Genomic DNA, 16,838 nt, shown 5'->3' with positions numbered 1-16,838 from the left:
TTGTTTGTTTTTGAGATCTTTAAGAGTGGTTTGAGATATCCCATGCTACTCATGCAGCAGCATGGGAGGGCAGAATTTGAAAGGTAACTAATGGATGTACCCCCTTTTCCTCCAAAAATTCTTACAGGTGACTGAAGTCAGTGTCTAGACACGTGTGCTGGTTTTGGCTGGGATAAAGTTAATTTTCTTCATAGTAGCTAGTATGGAGCTATGTTTTGGATTTGTGCTGGAAACTGTTGATAGTACAGAGATGTTTTCATTATTGCTGAGCAGTGCTCACACAGAGCCAAGGCCTTTTCTGCTTCCCACACCACCCCACCAGCGAGAGGCTGGGGGTGCACAAGACACTTGGAAGAGACACAGTTGGGACAGCTGACCCCAAATGACCAAAGGCATATCCCATAACCATATGACGTCATGCTCAGCATATAAAGTTGGGGGAAGAAGGGGGAAGGGGGGCGTTCAGAGTGATGGCGTTTGTCTTCCCAAGTAACTGTTACGCGTGACAGGGCCCTGCTTCCCTGGAGATGGCTGAACACCTGCCTGCCCATGGGAAGTGGTGAATGAATTCCTTGTTTTGCTTTGCTTGTGTGCGCGGCTTTTGCTTTACTTATTAAGCTGTCTTTATCTCAACCCACGAGTTCTCTCACTTTCACTCTTCCAATTCTCTCCCCCATCCCACCAGGGGGGACTGAGTGAGTGGTTGCATGGTGCTCAGCTGCCAACTGGGGCAAAACCACAACAACATAGGACCCAACCAGTGCATGCTATTTTGGGACACGGTATTTTTAGCCATAATGAAGCAGATCCTTGCTGATCTGACCCACATCCCTCATCTGTGACAGTCTAGATTTCCTCAGCTTGGGCTAATGTTGATCTTAGTTCCCTTTGTGCCATATCAAACATCAAATCTGACTCTTCTTCCCCCCTTAAATGGTAGAAGTATCTCTATTGGCACAGGAAAAACAAAACCAAGTCAGATTTTGCTGTATTGACTACATCTGCAGAAAAAGGAGACTATCCTGGTCAAAAAGCACACTCCACGTGGTGTTTACTAGAGGTTTCTCCAAAAACAAACATACCTATGCGTTCTCTCTCTGAGTCAACCCTTGAAGAGACTTGAACTATGCAATCTTCAGGGGCACAGTGTGTGACTGAGGACTAAAGGATCAAGGCCACAGTTTGCTTTGGATATGCACTGATCTATCCTTTGCACCAACACTGCAAATGAGCATCTGGAGCGAGGTGAAGAGAAATTGCAACACTGACTTCAGTTAGAGAAGAATCCCTCTGCCTTCCCCACAAGTTATCTATTACTAAGTGGCTGCAACTACAAAGCAATTAAGATAGGACTGATGATCAACATATAATAATTTTGCAAAAAGCAAACTGCATTGAAACATTTTTTCTTTCCCCTTCTACATTCAAATAAGTTTTAAGCTACCTGTTACATATTTACAACGGAAGGGCAAATTTTATAAACAAGCATGTAATACAGCAAACCATAAAATGAGATTTTACACTCAAAGTATGTTGCACTTCTTTATTTTTTTTTAGGTCTTGAGCTTCAGATACCCTAAATCTCTTGCACAAGACCCCTGATGATTCAGGAGACCTATGCCGACCAGCAGCTCGGGAATCTCAGGCAGCTATTTGTGTGAAAACTTCAGCGCATATGGAAGCACTTTTATCAGTGGGACTTTAGGTTTTACTCTGAACAGCTTTGTATTAAACTATTTACCAGAGAGGAAAATCAACCAACTCACACCACATCAAATTCCCACCACCACCACCACCCTCCCCAATAAAGTGATAAAGACAGAAAAATATACTCCTTTAAATACAAAACCAAAATATATCTTGCACAGGGAGATTAACTTCAAACGTTCCCTGGTACAATCCAGAAAAAAGAAACCAAGCTTCTAGAATTCATAAAAAGAAGCCCCGATATTGAGGAAAAATAATGTAAAGCTGTAAATAACAAATAGGATTGCAATCGCCTCATGGACCCAATGGTACAGTGCTCTAAAGGTAACAGTGGTACGCCAGATTCTCCTTGCCCACAGCCCTGTAAGCACCAGAAAGACCCGTATGTAGGTGTCAAGTCCCACTAAATCCAGCCAAGGCCTCTCTCATCATGCTTTCACAGTCATTCAAATGACCTCAGCGGAAGCGAGAACCCAACTTACCACTATCAACTCAACCAGGCATGAAGAACATGGAAGAGAAGAAAGCCAAGACCGCACATCACCTCGGCAGCCTCAGCATGGCACCCTCCCTGCAGACCCTTACCTTGGCAGGTGTTGTTCTTCTCCTCGTACCCTGCCTTGCATAAGCATTTCCCGATGGGCACCAGCCATTCCCCCTCAGCACTGCAGTGCATCTTCGGCGCCTCATCGGTCACTGAGTGGTTGACACAGACGCCTGACACTTCTAGCAGCTGCGAGGAATCCGCTCCCGTGATGGTGTCTGGAAAGCGGGCTAGGTTGCGGATCACTGATGGGCATTTCTTGTAGTACACACGCACAGAGACCAGGGCAATGCAGGCACCCACATCCTGGAAAGCAAGGTAAAATCCCTTTTTTGTTAGGGGCCCGACATCTCTCACCTCTGTGTTTAGCTTCATAACTCTGTCGCCGAGGTCCAACTCTGTGAAGCTCTCATCAGCAGCAATGGTGTCAATCTTGATGTACTGGTTTTCTTTGACATTCCTCCCATCTTCATCATCTGATTCAAAGTAATACATGTTAAAAGTCTCTTTGCAAGTCCCAAGTCCTCCTGGAAGGCTGTTACAGTCCCTCAGGGTGAATTTGAGCTCAATGAAGATGCGAGATGCCCCTTCATTAGAGATCCAGCTGGTCAGAAGCCAGTTGTTCTGATTCTGTTCCATTACCTTGCATACTTGGTACGTGTGTATCGGAGCGTAGTTTTCATCCACCTCACCAATTTCTTCCCACTGTATAAAAAGGAAAAGTATTACTCTTTTAAAAAGTTACAGCTCCCACAAAATCTTAGTTTTCCCATCTAAGAGCAACCTTGGGCTTCAGAGGTTCAGGAGGATTTTTAGGGGGGAAAAAATGTTTTAAATGGCAAAAATTTCCATACTGGAGGTTTGGTACATTCCTGATAAAGTCAGATAAAAGACAGTTCAGAAATATAAAAGGATGCTAGTTAAAACTTTTTGTTTCGGACATTTCAGAAGTGAAAAAACACTGCTGGGTTTGCCACTAGTACTTTGTTAAGGAACAAGACAAAAGCACATGGGGCCATGAATTGGCCTTTTCCGATGTATTCAGATAAGATAAAAAAAAGAGCTATTTACACTCTCTCTCTGTCCCCACTTCCCCAGGCTCTTTTCTACCACATCCTCAAATCACTGCCCAAGGCAATGAGGATGACCAGATTTCTCCAAGCTATTCTCCCCCACCAAACAGCCTGCCAGAAAATCAGCAAAGTGATATATGAAATAAGTGGGCCTTTGCTCTCCCCAAGTGTGCTAGTCAGAGAAGTTCCTGCTCATGCAAAGAGAAGATTACTTCCAATAAAGGTTACAGGGATCTGCAAATCTTCAGCTGTTTGTGTGCTACACAGGTTTTTAAGCAGGGCTCCAGATAACTTCTCACAGCTGTTTGTGAGAATTGTAACAACTGTCTTTTCATTTTATTTTGGCCATGCTCTGAAGTGCATCACTTGGACGAAATGCTTTTTCCTGATCCAGCACACCACAGTCAGTAGCACTGCAACAGTGCCTACAAAAAAGACACAACATTAATATTTCCTCTCTGCTTTTGACAACTGTAGTATCACATTAAGAGATTAGATTAACCCATCTAAGTACAGCAAAGAACTTGGGAGAACCAGTGATGGTTTCAGCTTTGTTCCCTTCTACTTCTGACCTGCTCATCTGCAAGAGCTTCATTCCCAAAGCCTCCTCCATCCTCTGCTCAGCATTCCTGCCCGCATCTAGTCACAGCTGCGGACGCAGCACAAAGCAAACGCACAGAGCATAATTTAAAGGTACTCTGGTACAAGGTAATAGCTATATTCCAAGCCGCATATCTTCTAAGGCCAAAGGCCAATTTTTTCATTGGAAATACAGCCTGAGATGAAGTTGAGAGCCTTCTCAACCCAGATGCCATTACTGCAGAGCTGACAGGGAGCACAAGAGTCAACATAATGATGAAGTTTTTTTAAGGGAAATTCTGTTCTTTAATTTTAAATCAAAATCGTAGCAACAAGTGGCATGAAAACATAACCTGATCCTACAATTCAAAATGAGTTATAAATACCATCAGCAGAAAAGCATTTCCTCTCCTCCCTGACCTGGGATGTGAAAGTGGGGACTTCTGCAATTTCAGCAAGACATGCCTGGTGCAATGCACATAGTTCAGATGTAAGACCAGTCTTCCCAGTGAGGAAACTAACCCGAGGACATTTTTGTCATGCTAAGCAGTATTTTCATTTCTAAACCCTTGTTATGTCCCTGGGCTTAAATGAGCCATGACCCTATTGTGATTAACATGTACCTGTCACTTCACCCTTCCTGGTAGTGCCACAGAGTTAGCTGGAGATATGCCTGCAGTGAAACCTAGGTAAATCCGTGCAGGATTGTCACGGTTTAGCCCCATCCGGCAGCTAAGCACCACGCAGACACTTGCTCACTTCTCCTCCCCTGGTGGGATGGGGAGGAAAATTGGAACAAAAAAGTAAAACTCGTGGGTGGGATAAGGACAGTTTACTGAACAGCAGAGAAAAAGGGAAAATAACTACAACAGTACTTAGAAAAGAATATACAAAGCAGGTGACACACAATACAATTTGCTCACTGCCCAGGACCTGATGCCCAGCCCATCCCAAAGCAGCAAGACCTCCTCCCCAGCCAGCCTTCCTTATATAATGAGCATGACATCATATGCTATAGAATACCCCTTTGGCCAGTTAGAGTCAGCTGTCCAGGCTGTGTCCCCTCCCAGCTTCTTGAGAAAATTAACTCTATCCCAGTCAAAAACAACGTTATCCACTTCTTATTCTACACCATCTATGTCATGCCCAGATCCTACACTTCCAATTAATCACCACTACTTTTCCTGTTTTTCATACATATATATATACACACACACACATATACAGCTATCCTGGAGCAAAAGCAATCCCCCAGATGGGTTTGCCTTTGCCTGAAGCAGGGATAACCCAGACTGTCTTCCCCAACATATTCTTCATGGCCTTCTATGATGGGGTTACATCATTGGTGGACAAGGGAAGGGCAACTGACATCATCTACCTGCACTTGTGAAAGGCATTTGACACTGTCCCGCACGACATCCTTGTCTCTAAATTGGAGAGACACGGATTCGATGGATGGACCACGCGGTGGATAAGGAAATGGCTGGATGGTCGCACTCAAAGAGTTGTGGTCAACTGCTCAATGTCCAAGTGAAGAACTATGATGAGTGGCGTTCCTCAGGGGTCGGTACTGGGACCGGCACTGTTCAACATCTTTGTCAGCGACATGGACAGTGGGATCGAGTGCACCCTCAGCAAGTTTGCTGACGACACCAAGCTGTGTGGTGTGGTCGACATGCTGGAGGGAAGGGATGCCATCCAGAGGGACCTTGACAGGCTGGAGAGGTGGGCCCGTGTGAACCTCCTGAAGTTCAACAAGGCCAAGTGCAAGGTCCTGCACGTGGGTCAGCACAATCCCAAGCACAACTATAGGCTGGGCGAGGAATGGATTGAAAGCAGCTTTGAGGAGAAGGACTTGGGGGTATTGATTGATGAGAAGCTCAACATGAGCCGGCAGTGTGCGCTTGCAGCCCAGAAAGCCAACCATGTCCTGGGCTGCATCCAAAGAAGTGTGACCAGCAGGTCAAGGGTGGTGATCCTGCCCCTCTACTCCACTCTTGTGAGACCTCACCTGGAGTACTGCTTCCAGCTCTGGGGGCCCCAGTACAGGAGAGACATGGAGCTGTTGGAGCGAGTCCAGAGGAGGGCCACAAAGATAATCAGAAGGCTGGAGCACCTCTCCTATGAGGACAGGCTGAGAGAGTTGGGATTGCTCGGCTTGGAGAAAAGGCGGCTCCGAGGGGACCTTATAGCAGCCTTCCAGTACCTGAAGGGGGCCTACAGGAAAGCTGGAGAGGGACTGTTTATCAGGGAGTGTAGTGACAGGACAAGGGGTAATGGGTTTAAGCTGAAGGAGGGTCGATTTAGATTAGATGTTAGAAAAAAATTCTTTACTGTTAGAGTGGTGAGGTACTGGAACAGGTTGCCCAGAGAAGTTGTGGATGCCCCATCCCTGGAAGTGTTCAAGACCAGGTTGGATGGGGCTCTGGGCAATGTGGTCTAGTGGAGGGTGTCCCTGCCCACAGCAGGGGGGTTGGAACTAGATGATCTTTAAGGTCCCTTCCAACCCAAACCATTCTATGATTCATGCACACTGTGGGGACTTTATCCCCTTTTATAGTATGTGAAAGTTTTGACTGGGCAGGGCCAGCTCGATTGGTAGACCCCCTAGTGTTAACTAACCAGGTGGCCTTGGCTAAATGTGCGTCCCAATATTTGAAGGTCCCACCACCCATTGCTCTCAGTGTTATCTTTAGCAGTCCACTGTATCATTCGATTTTCCCAGAGGCTGGTGCATGACAGGATGTGATACATCCACTCAATGCCATGCTCTTTGGCCCAGGTGTCTATGACATTGTTTTGGAAATGAGTCCTGTTGTCTGACTCAATTCTTTCTGGGGTGCCATGTCACCGCAGGACTCACTTTTCAAGGCCCAGGACAGTGTTCCAGGCAGCGGCATGGGGCACAGGGTATGTTTCCAGCCATCCAGTGGTTGCTTCCACCATCGTAAGTACATAGTGCTTGCCTTGGTGGGTTTGTGGGAGTGTGATGCAATCAATCTGCCATGCTTCCCCATATTTATATTTCAACCATCGTCCTCCATACCAGACAGGCTCTACCCGCTTGGTTTGCTTGACTGCAGTGCATGTTTCAGATTCATGGATGACATGTGCAATAGTATCCAGGGTCAAATTCCTTGATGGCCTGAGGTGTCATGGGCCCACCAAGCTATAAATAATTCACCCTTATGCTGCCAGTCCAAATCCATCTGAGCCACTTCAGTCTTAGCAGCCTGATCCACCTGCTGGTTGTTTTGATGTTCCTCAGTGGCACAATTCTTGGGTATGTGGGCATCTACATGATGTACTTTTACAATCAGCCTCTCTAGCCGGGCAGCAATATCTTACCACAATGGGGCAGCCCAGATGGTTTGTTTCTGCGTTGCCAGTTGCTCTGCTTCCATTGCTGTAACCATCCCCACAGGGCATTTGTCACCATCCATGAGTACAGAGGTAGAGCATCGGCCACTTTTCTCTATCAGTAATGTCTAAAGCCAGCTGGATGACTTTCACCTCTGCAAACTGACTCAATTCACCTTCTCCCTCAGCAGCTTCTGCAACTTGTCGTGTAGGACTCCATATAGCAGCCTTCCACCTCTGATGTTTTCCCACGATGTGACAGGGCCCATCAGCAAACAGGGCATATGGCTTCTCATTTTCTCACAGTTTATTATACAGTGGGGCCTCTTCAGTACGCATCACCTCCTTCTCTGGCAACATTCCAAAATCTTTGCCATCTGGCCAGTCCATGATCACTTCCAGAATTCCTGGGCAACTGGGGTTTCCTGTTCAAGCCTGCTGTGTGATCAGTGTGACCCACTTACTCCACGTAGCATCAGTTGCATGGTGTGTAGAGGGGACCCTGCCTTTGAACATCCAGCCCAGCACCTGCAGTCAGGGTGCCAGGAAGAGCTGTACTTCACTACCAACCACTTCTAAAGCAGATCAAACTCCTTCATAGGCTGCCAACATCTCTTTTTCAGTTGGAGTGTAGTGGGCCTCGGATCCTCTGTATCCCCAACTCCAAAACCCCAGGGGTCGACCTCGAGTCTCCCCTGGTGCTTTCTGCCAGAGACTCCAGGTAGGGCCATTCTCCCCGGCTGCGGTATAGAGCACATTTTTCACATCTGGTCCTGCCCGAACTGGCCCAAAGGCTACTGCATGAACTATTTCTTGTTTAATTTGTTCAAAGGTTTGTCATTGCTCAGGGCCCCATTTGAATTCTTTCTTATTCCAGGTGACCTGACAGACACGGCTTCCAATCAGACTGTAATTTAGAAAATACATCCTCCAGAACCAAAAACACCTAAGAAAGCTTGTGCTTCCTTTTCGCTAGTTTGTGGAGACATGGCTGCTATTTTGTTGATCGCATCCATTGGTGTGGTATTACCTCCAGTGCACGGTTGTGGTAGCGACTGGCACCTGTTGTTCTTCGATCCTGAAGAACCCCACAACAGAAGGGTCCTCTGAGAGACTGGGCAAGCTAGATAGCTGTTCAATTTCCTCTGACTCCAAGGCAGCTGTACCAGAAGCCCATCAGTACCCTTTTGGGTCCTTGAAATCCCCTCTCCAGAGGTAGTCCATGCCCAGGATGCATGGAGCCTCTGGGCCAGTCACAATGGGGTGCTTTTCCCAGTCCTTCCCAGTTAGACTGACTTCAGCCTCCAGTACAGTTAGCTGTTGGGATCCCCCCATCACTCCAGAAATACAGATGGGCTCTGCCCCTTCATAGCTCGATGGCGTTAAAGTACACCATGCACTAGAGTCCACTGGAGCCTTGTACTCTTGTGGATCTGACGTGCCAGGCCATCGGACCCACACAGTCCAAGAAACTCGTTTGTCCCTCTCCTCCACCTGGCTGGAGGCAGGGCCCCTCTAGTCCTGCTCATCCTATTCTTTACTCACTTCTTGTAAAAATGACTTACAAGTCCCTTCAAGAGGGCCATAAGTACAACCAGGCTTTCCACTTGGTTTGGGGAACTGCCCACTGGAAACTGGAGCAGCATTTTTCCTAGAAGAATCCCCTTTTGTTACTGTTTTGCCTTGCAACTCATGTACTCATACCTGTAGGGTCGAAATAGGTTTTCCATTCCACTTCCTCATATCCTCTCCATGGTCACGCAGGTAAATCCACAGGGTGCCTCCTAGTGTGTACCCTCTATATCCCCTCTCTTGAGCAGAGGAATGCTTACTCATAACAGGTGAGATACTGGTCTGTACAGGTGGGGAATGGGACATATTCTCTTCAAGTTGCTTGACCTTCCAGGACAAGTCAAGACAAGGGAGGAAGACAGACTTCTTCGTTACTGCTGGAGTTGGCTGGCCACTTCATCCACTGTTGGTGCTTTTTCACCTTTCTAGTCCATTACTGCCAATGAATTGGTGTACGATGATGGTGCACTTCATGCAAACCTCCGCCACATGGGTTGGGTACATTGGACTTCATCAGGATCTGTGGATAATAAACCATCTCCCACACAGCTAATTCCCTCAGGTACTGGATACCTCTCTCCATGGTGGTCCGCTTGCCTGGGTGACATACAACATTGAAGGGGTACCTTTCCCTCACACCTGACAGAAGTCATCTCCCGAGGCTGAGGGCTTGTGTCTCTTTTCCAATCGCCCTGTCAATGCCCCCTCCCCTAGACAGGGATCCCAGCTGCTTGGCTTTCCTACCCTCTAATTCCAGGCTACTGGCCCCGTTATCCCAGCATCGGAGCAGCCAGTTAACAACGTGCTCACCTAGAAGGCAGCTGAAATCTTTTTTGCATATCTCGCAGCTCACTCAGGGACAGGGATCAGGTGATTACCTCTGGTTCTGCCTCCTCCTGCTTTCCTGTTGGTCCAGGTTCATCATCATCCCTTACTAAGTAAACTGATTTTTTTGTATATTTCTTCTTCTGTATAGGGGCGCCTGACACCAGTATGAGTTGTTTTTTTGGTTCAGCTGCAGTGCCTGTCACCAGCATTTGAGTAGCCACAGTACCCGTCACCAGGGTTGGAGCAGTTGCAGTGCCTGTCTCTCTGTTCTCCCTCTCTTCCCCCTGACAGCACTACCTACTATCGAGCAGTGTCTGGTAGATACTGGCCAGGGCCCAACACAGTGCAGTAAGTTGTGCCTCTTTGGAAGAGCCACAGCATTTTCCTTTTAAATATTCTATGCCTTTATCAGGGTCCCGCAGTTGTTCCAGAGTGAAGTTCCAAACCATTGGGGGTGATAAGTTCTCTAGACACCTGCCCATACTCTCCCACATGCCATGCCACCCATGACCATCCAGCCTTGAGGCAGACCTCTAGGCGGTATTCTTAAAACATTTTTTTGTAACCCTAAACAAGACCTGAAACACACTGAGGAGACATAGCAATAGGAACATGCTGGCATGAACATCCCAAGGGTATTCAAAATTCTCAAAAGCTGTTGTAACCAACCTGAAGAAAAAAGGGGAGATGAAAGACCAGGAGAAAGTATTCCCCCCATCCCCATCTTCCCCAAAGATTGGGTGCGAGTATTAATCAATTCTAAGAGATGTCATCCAAGGTACAGGCATGATAGCAACGCCACATACAAATACCAACTTAACCTTATGATGAGTGTCATAAGTTATCCTAAGTTGGTATTACACAGTACAACAAAATGAGAATCCTGACCCCTCTCGCAGAGGTGATAAACAGCGCTGCAGGGAATACATACAGCAGGTAAGGATTTACATAATACAACCATGTGAACAAACAAAACACCATTGTGACCAGTAACTATTTAACCAAATTAATCAATGTGTATGAAACAAATTTGTTTTGACATGGCCTGGTCAGATCTGTCATTATCTCAACCCTTTGTGCCCCACATTGGGACCCAAAAATGACCGTTGTGGTTCACCCCAGTCAGCAGCTGAGCACTACACAGCTGCTCACTCCTCCTCCCCTGCTGGGATGGGGAGGAAAATTGGAAGAAAAAGGTAAAACTCGTGAGTTGGGATAAGGACAGTTTACTGGGACAGCAAAGGAAGAGGAAAGCAACAACAACAACAGTACTTACAAAAGAATATACCAAGCAAGTGATACACAATGCAATTTGCTCACTGCCAGGGCCTGATGCCCAGCCTGTCCCGGAGCAGCGATCCCTCCTCCCCAGACAGCCTCCCTTATATACTGAGCATGATGTCATATGGCATGGAATATCCCTTTAGCTAGTTTGGGTCAGTTGTCCTGGCTGTGTCCCCTCCCAGCTTCTTGTGAAAATTAACTCTGTCCCAGCCGAAAACCAGGACAAGCATTCATGTTTAACTTTGAGGAGAGGCAGTTAAGAATTACAGAGTAAGCCATTGAGAAAACACACAGGAAAAGTATGCAAGATAGCACAAATCTGCAGATAGCTTCTCTACATTCCAGTAAATAGGGTGGGTTTATATACATGAAATTAAGAAGCAGAAAGGCACCATTCTTCAACTACTGCGGTTAATTTAAGTGCTAAATATGCTGTACATATATGCTTCCAAGTGGATTTAAGATGACACTACATAAATGCAAAGTCTTATTTTTATCACAATGGCAATTCTCCATTGGATGAAAAGGGACGGTATCCCTCTACTCCCCCTCAACCCAGGCAGAGGTCCCTGCCGAATCAGCCTGGGGGACAGGTGAGCACATCCCAATATAGCCCAGGAAAGACTGTAATGACTTTAAACCTTTGCTTTTTCTGGCTGAAGGGCAGAGGATTACTTGAACAATCACACACATCAACCAGCAGATATGGAGAAGTGTTAACCTCCAGCAGGAGGTGGTGAAAAGCATTTGAAGGCTGGAAATTGCTCAGACCAGTTTTAGTAAGTGGGGATGTGTATGGATGGCCACAAGGTACACAGGGTAACTCCGTACAATATTTAGGGAGCATTTAATGTGTATTTCTTTCAGAGAACTCATGTTTGCAGTGATTGTGATGTTGCAGTAATATCATTAGTGACCTAACTTGAAAACATATCGGAAAACATCATTTCTGTTTTTTAATTCTTGCCATATCAATTTTCAAAGACCCAACCATTATGCTCTCCAGGGTTACGAAGCTAAGCGCATTTCCATCGCTGCCCCAGGAGTTGTGTTAGTGGGAGTGAGTATAAGAAAGCACATTTGTTCAAAAACTAAATCCAGTTATTCTAATGGTTGCTTTCATGCACCAAGAGCACTAAACACTGCGAGGAGGAAGGTCCAAGCATAAATACATCAACTGCGCTGGAATCTAATCTCAGCTCCAAGAAATGGCACATGACCTAACATCTCAGGCTTCAGGATGTGCTGCATTTCCAGAACCGCACCCCGGATCAGAGCAAGTCCTGCCATCACCACCTGCCATCAAACCTAAAGCAATCATCAGAGAACAAGAGGAAAGGAAGGTGCTAATGAGCTAAGGCTGCTTATCTCTGTATAATCCTCAAGAGAAAGCCAACCAGATTTTATCAGAGCAGCCACTATTGTGCAAAATCTCTGCTCTGTCATTTAATCCCATCTTCTTCTATCTGCATGCAGGAGTGCGCCATTTCTTTCTCTTCAGCTGGGTCTGCCTCTCCCCAGAGACTGCAGGCAGCCTGCCACCCTTCTGCTCTTTCATGAGGAGGGAATGGGGCTAAGAGCCCCTGCACCTTCAGCCTGGTCCCAGATTCCCAATCACTATAGACCTCAGACAAGTATTTCAACCAATAAAGGAATACAAACTAGAGGATGAAATGCAGCACCTTACAGTTAATGAAAAAGAAAACACACCACATTAAAAGAGACAGCATCTAGCTGAAAATATTGGCATAAAAAAATTAAGTACAACTGAAAAATTGTGTAATATTATAATTCCTCTCTGCAGCACATATTTTTGAGATATAAATCAACTCCATCTGCAGGATTAAAACAAAAATGCAACCATTAATTTGGTGCTAAATGTTTTCTCTACGTCTTTAATAGCCCTAAGAAGGAAAACACAAATGCATTTCAATGGCCTGATGTTAAATCATTTATAGAAGACCTATTTCTGAATCAGAAATTTCCAGTACACTACTGCTGGCAAGTTAACAGAAGCTAAAGATTGCACTCAGCTCCATCAATAGGAAGCATGGAATTCATGCAGGCTGTCTGCCTATAGAAAGGCCAAAGATATCACACATCTAACTAAAAATATAAGAACTAAAAAAACATAAAGTGGAGCGGCCTTGTGTTAAACGGACAATTTTAAAACACATTCACCAGCTGTCTGCTACTCAGGCTTGTTTCTAATCTCCAGGATTCCAGGACTGCAATTTGCTACCACGGCACAGCAAAAGGCTGCTGCCCCAAAACCAAATACTGACAGCAGGGATGAAAATTTCAGAGCTTTCGTTTATTTGGTTTTGGGGATTTTTTTTTGCAAGGAGAACTTTTGTTACTGGTCTTCAGTAAGTCACTCACTCTCTTTAGCAGCCACTAAAGGTGGTGTGGAAATTTCAAGCCTCTTTCCTAATTCTACACATCTTAGCACCGCTGAAAAAGAAATTAGGCATTTAGCAAAATCCTAGGAGTCTTAAAAGGGAAAGGGAGCTTAAGAGCACTAAGCAAAGGGGTTCCTAAGACTTACCTGGAACCTTCCCAGCAGGACTCCCTCCCTCCAAGGGCTGTGCAACCAGCTTCTGTTCCCACTACCTATTTCACAAGCTCCCTGGGTACAAAAGGCATCATCCTCTCCCATTCCACTTTCCATCCCACCCACGTGGAGCTCTGCAACATATGCATGTTAATTCAGGTATTTGCTGGCACAAAGATGTAAAATTGGAAAAGGATTTATGCATTTTCACCTTTCTTTCTATTGGAGAAAGGCAAGCCTGCCATAGATCTCAGATCCCAGGATTTGAATGTGTGGAAGCATCCGAGATATTCCACACACTTTCCCACAGACAGAGGAGGGTAATGGTACCCAAAAATCCTGCTGTCAAACACAGCATGAGCACTCGCTGGTGCAGAGGAGAGCACGGCGTGGGGCTATGCAATCCCTATGCCAAGTTAGAAGGGGAGACCTGCCGCCCTTCCAGGACAGACCAGCCCAGCGTTCAGCTCTGTGCTATTTATCCTGCCTTTCATCCCGGTAATATTTGGGCAGTCTCTTCGATTTCCTTTTATGCAGCTGATGTTAAGACCTGGCTGCCAATCAATAGCCTCCAGCTCAGCTCCCACACACACATCCCCTCCCGCTACTCAACTTTATCTCCCAGCCTGCTCCTTCCCTCCCTTTGCTGCTCTTCTTCCATCACAAAACCCTAAAACTTGGTTGCTTTTTTTTTTTTTAAGCTGCCTGCCAGCTTTCCACCTGCTATCACATTACAAAGTTAAAGCAAATAAGCAGCCGGCTCTCCTATGCGCAGTTTCAGTGACTTCAGTGAGGTCATATAAGGCTAAATCTCCAGTGAAAGGCAGGCAGAGCACTACATATCTTTTTTTCTGCACTGCAGAAGGTTTTGCAAGGCTGTGCTCGCTGTCAAATAAGGCTGACTGTGTTACCATCTTGCCTGTGGCAAAACACCGCTTAGACACGCCAGTCCCAAAATTCCGCTACTTCAAGGCCTGCCACCAATATTGCCAGTTTTATCAACATACCCTGCGATGCACAGCATTGCTCAGATTTTCAGCTCTGGATCTTTATGATTAAAGGAGAGTCTTTGCTTTTGCTAGCGGTGTTTCAGTCTTCATTAAAAGAAAAAAGGCATTGCTCACTCAAAGAGCAAGAACACAAAATAGAAAGTACCCCAAAGTCACCTTATTTGTACCCCTCTCTAAAGTGATGCTGACCTCAGGACTGGCAGCAGTAAAACAGTTTTGATTTGAACGCTGGCATCGGCAATAGGTGTAGGTATGACCTATATGACCTACTGATCGTGGCAGAGTCCACCAGCATCTGGATGGAGCACTTGGGAAGCCTGATCCCTTCTCACAGCACGAGACAATGATCCAAACCACTCTCGAGCAGAAGAAAAATGCAGTAACCTGACACAATGCTGCAAGTTTGCAAGTCTGCTCTTCCCGACGGAGGAGCAGTGCCAGGAGCAGAGCAGGGACATGGCAAGCAGCTCAAGATCTACAGGATAAATGGTGCCCAGTACATGCCACCTTCAGATAGAATAGAAGGCAAAATGGCTTTGCCCAGCTCTCTTCCACCACTGCCAGGTCACTGGATGCTGTTTAAAACAGAGCTTTCAGGCCGCAATTTTTAAGCGTTTGAGCCAGTGCGAGAACTCAGGCTCAAAGTTCAAATTCTGCTTCGGGGTAGGATGCTTGCTCACTGGGACAGCCCCGCGGCATCCCCTCTCCTGCCCTGCACCAACCAGGCAGTGGAAGGACACCAACCACAACCATGTGACTTTTTCCAGTAAATCACAAATTTGAAATAAAAATAACCAGGAAACCAAAGCAATTCATGTACTTGGATCAAGTTAGGAAATGAGACGAGAGGGAGCAGAGTAAAAGGGAAAACCATTTTTGACAGCCTCCCAAGCCATGTGTTTACTGTCTTCTCTTCCTGAATTTAAACACAGTACAGAGCAGAAAAAAAGAAATTAATATGAAAACTGTTCTAGAGTAATCCAAACTAGTTCTTTCAGCCTCAAACATTTCTTTTAATTTCAGCTACCAAAACAAATAAAAAAAAACCCCAACCAACACAACCTTATTACTTGTACAAATTTTTCTTTTCCAATACCAACATCCACTTTTATAATGCAAAAGGTGAAGAGATTCCTACACAGCCTCAGCCTGGTTTTTTTGGGGGTTTGGAGCTCATTTTAAGGGCAGGAGCTAGCATCAGAGGGAAACTGCAGTGAGTTCAATACAAACAATATTCAGCCCAGTGTTTATTAAAACCTTTAAATACCAGAAGCAGTTGTAACCACCCAGAATCTTACCATTTCCATACATCTGATACTTTCCCCACCCAAGGCTCAAGCCTCATTTGGATGGCAATTTTACGACCAGGACATTTATACATACAGACATATATTCCTGCTGACAGCAGTTACTAGTCAAGCAAAAAACATAATGGATAACAGATACAGAGGATACAGAGGATCTGATTAATCTCCCTACTCAGACAGAAATCTGGTATACTTAAATTAATTTTAAAAGCTGAGTTGCCAAAGAAGGAACTTAACATTTTCTGGTGGTTTGGCACATTCCCCTCAATTTGTGCAACTAGAAAAATAAATAAAAACAAGTAAGAATACCACAACTTTTGGGCTACACTTCTCCTTTTACTACTGGATTGCCTTTTTTTGCTGTTTCTTACAATGGCACTCTACTTTGGCCACTAAGCTGCACAGTCCAGTTAACACACAGCCTCGCAATATCCTGAAGTTAATTACCTGAAGTAAACGTGAGTTTCCTCACTCATTACAGGACACTTCCCAGCCAGAAGCTAAGGATTATTTTTAATAAACTAAAACATAAGTTGGGGAATTAAATTGCAAAGAGGTACGAACTAGAAGTTTTAAGCATCTTTTAGAGACATGTCACATCTGACTACCGAACTTTTTTCCTCTATCTCTGTATTAACCAAACACTCACATATTACCTGCTATCCCATGTGATATTTGTATAGCAGAAAACAGACTTAAAAAGTCACTTCCATTACTGCGCCAACCCCTCCCCAACCCCCCCTCCCAAAAAACCCCAAGTACACGCTTAAGGAGCAAATTCTCACTGCACCAGCATTAAAGGAACAGCCAGACGCATGCCTCTGAACAACTTCTTTAAACATGTGGGCAGCAAAGGTGTTAAGAGGAGAAAAAGGGCCTCACTCCATATTAAAGGCTACTCACCACTGCATCAAGATTTAACAAGGCTCAAATTCATTCCAAGGTTTTATGTAGTGCCTTGCAATGTGACAGAGAGCAGGAGAGGGATTAGAAAAGATGGGGGAATGATTAATGTTTGAT

The 16,838-nt window shown here is 45.5% G+C and overlaps 1 protein-coding gene across 17 annotated transcripts in view; it reads right to left on the bottom strand.

The window, feature by feature from the left end:
- The window catches only part of EPHA5 (EPH receptor A5), a 224,357-nt gene that overhangs the window by 170,109 nt on the left and 37,410 nt on the right, over positions 1-16,838 (bottom strand). For all 17 annotated transcript variants that reach the window (XM_054825687.1, XM_054825689.1, XM_054825688.1 and 14 more), the window contains one exon: positions 2,293-2,956. In XM_054825687.1, the coding sequence (XP_054681662.1) occupies positions 2,293-2,956 (664 nt within the window). The remainder of the gene's footprint in view (positions 1-2,292; positions 2,957-16,838) is intronic.

The sequence above is a fragment of the Grus americana genome, chromosome 4 (assembly GCF_028858705.1).
Source record: "Grus americana isolate bGruAme1 chromosome 4, bGruAme1.mat, whole genome shotgun sequence".
Taxonomy (NCBI): domain Eukaryota; kingdom Metazoa; phylum Chordata; class Aves; order Gruiformes; family Gruidae; genus Grus; species Grus americana.
This window is presented reverse-complemented; position numbering and strand designations above follow the sequence as displayed.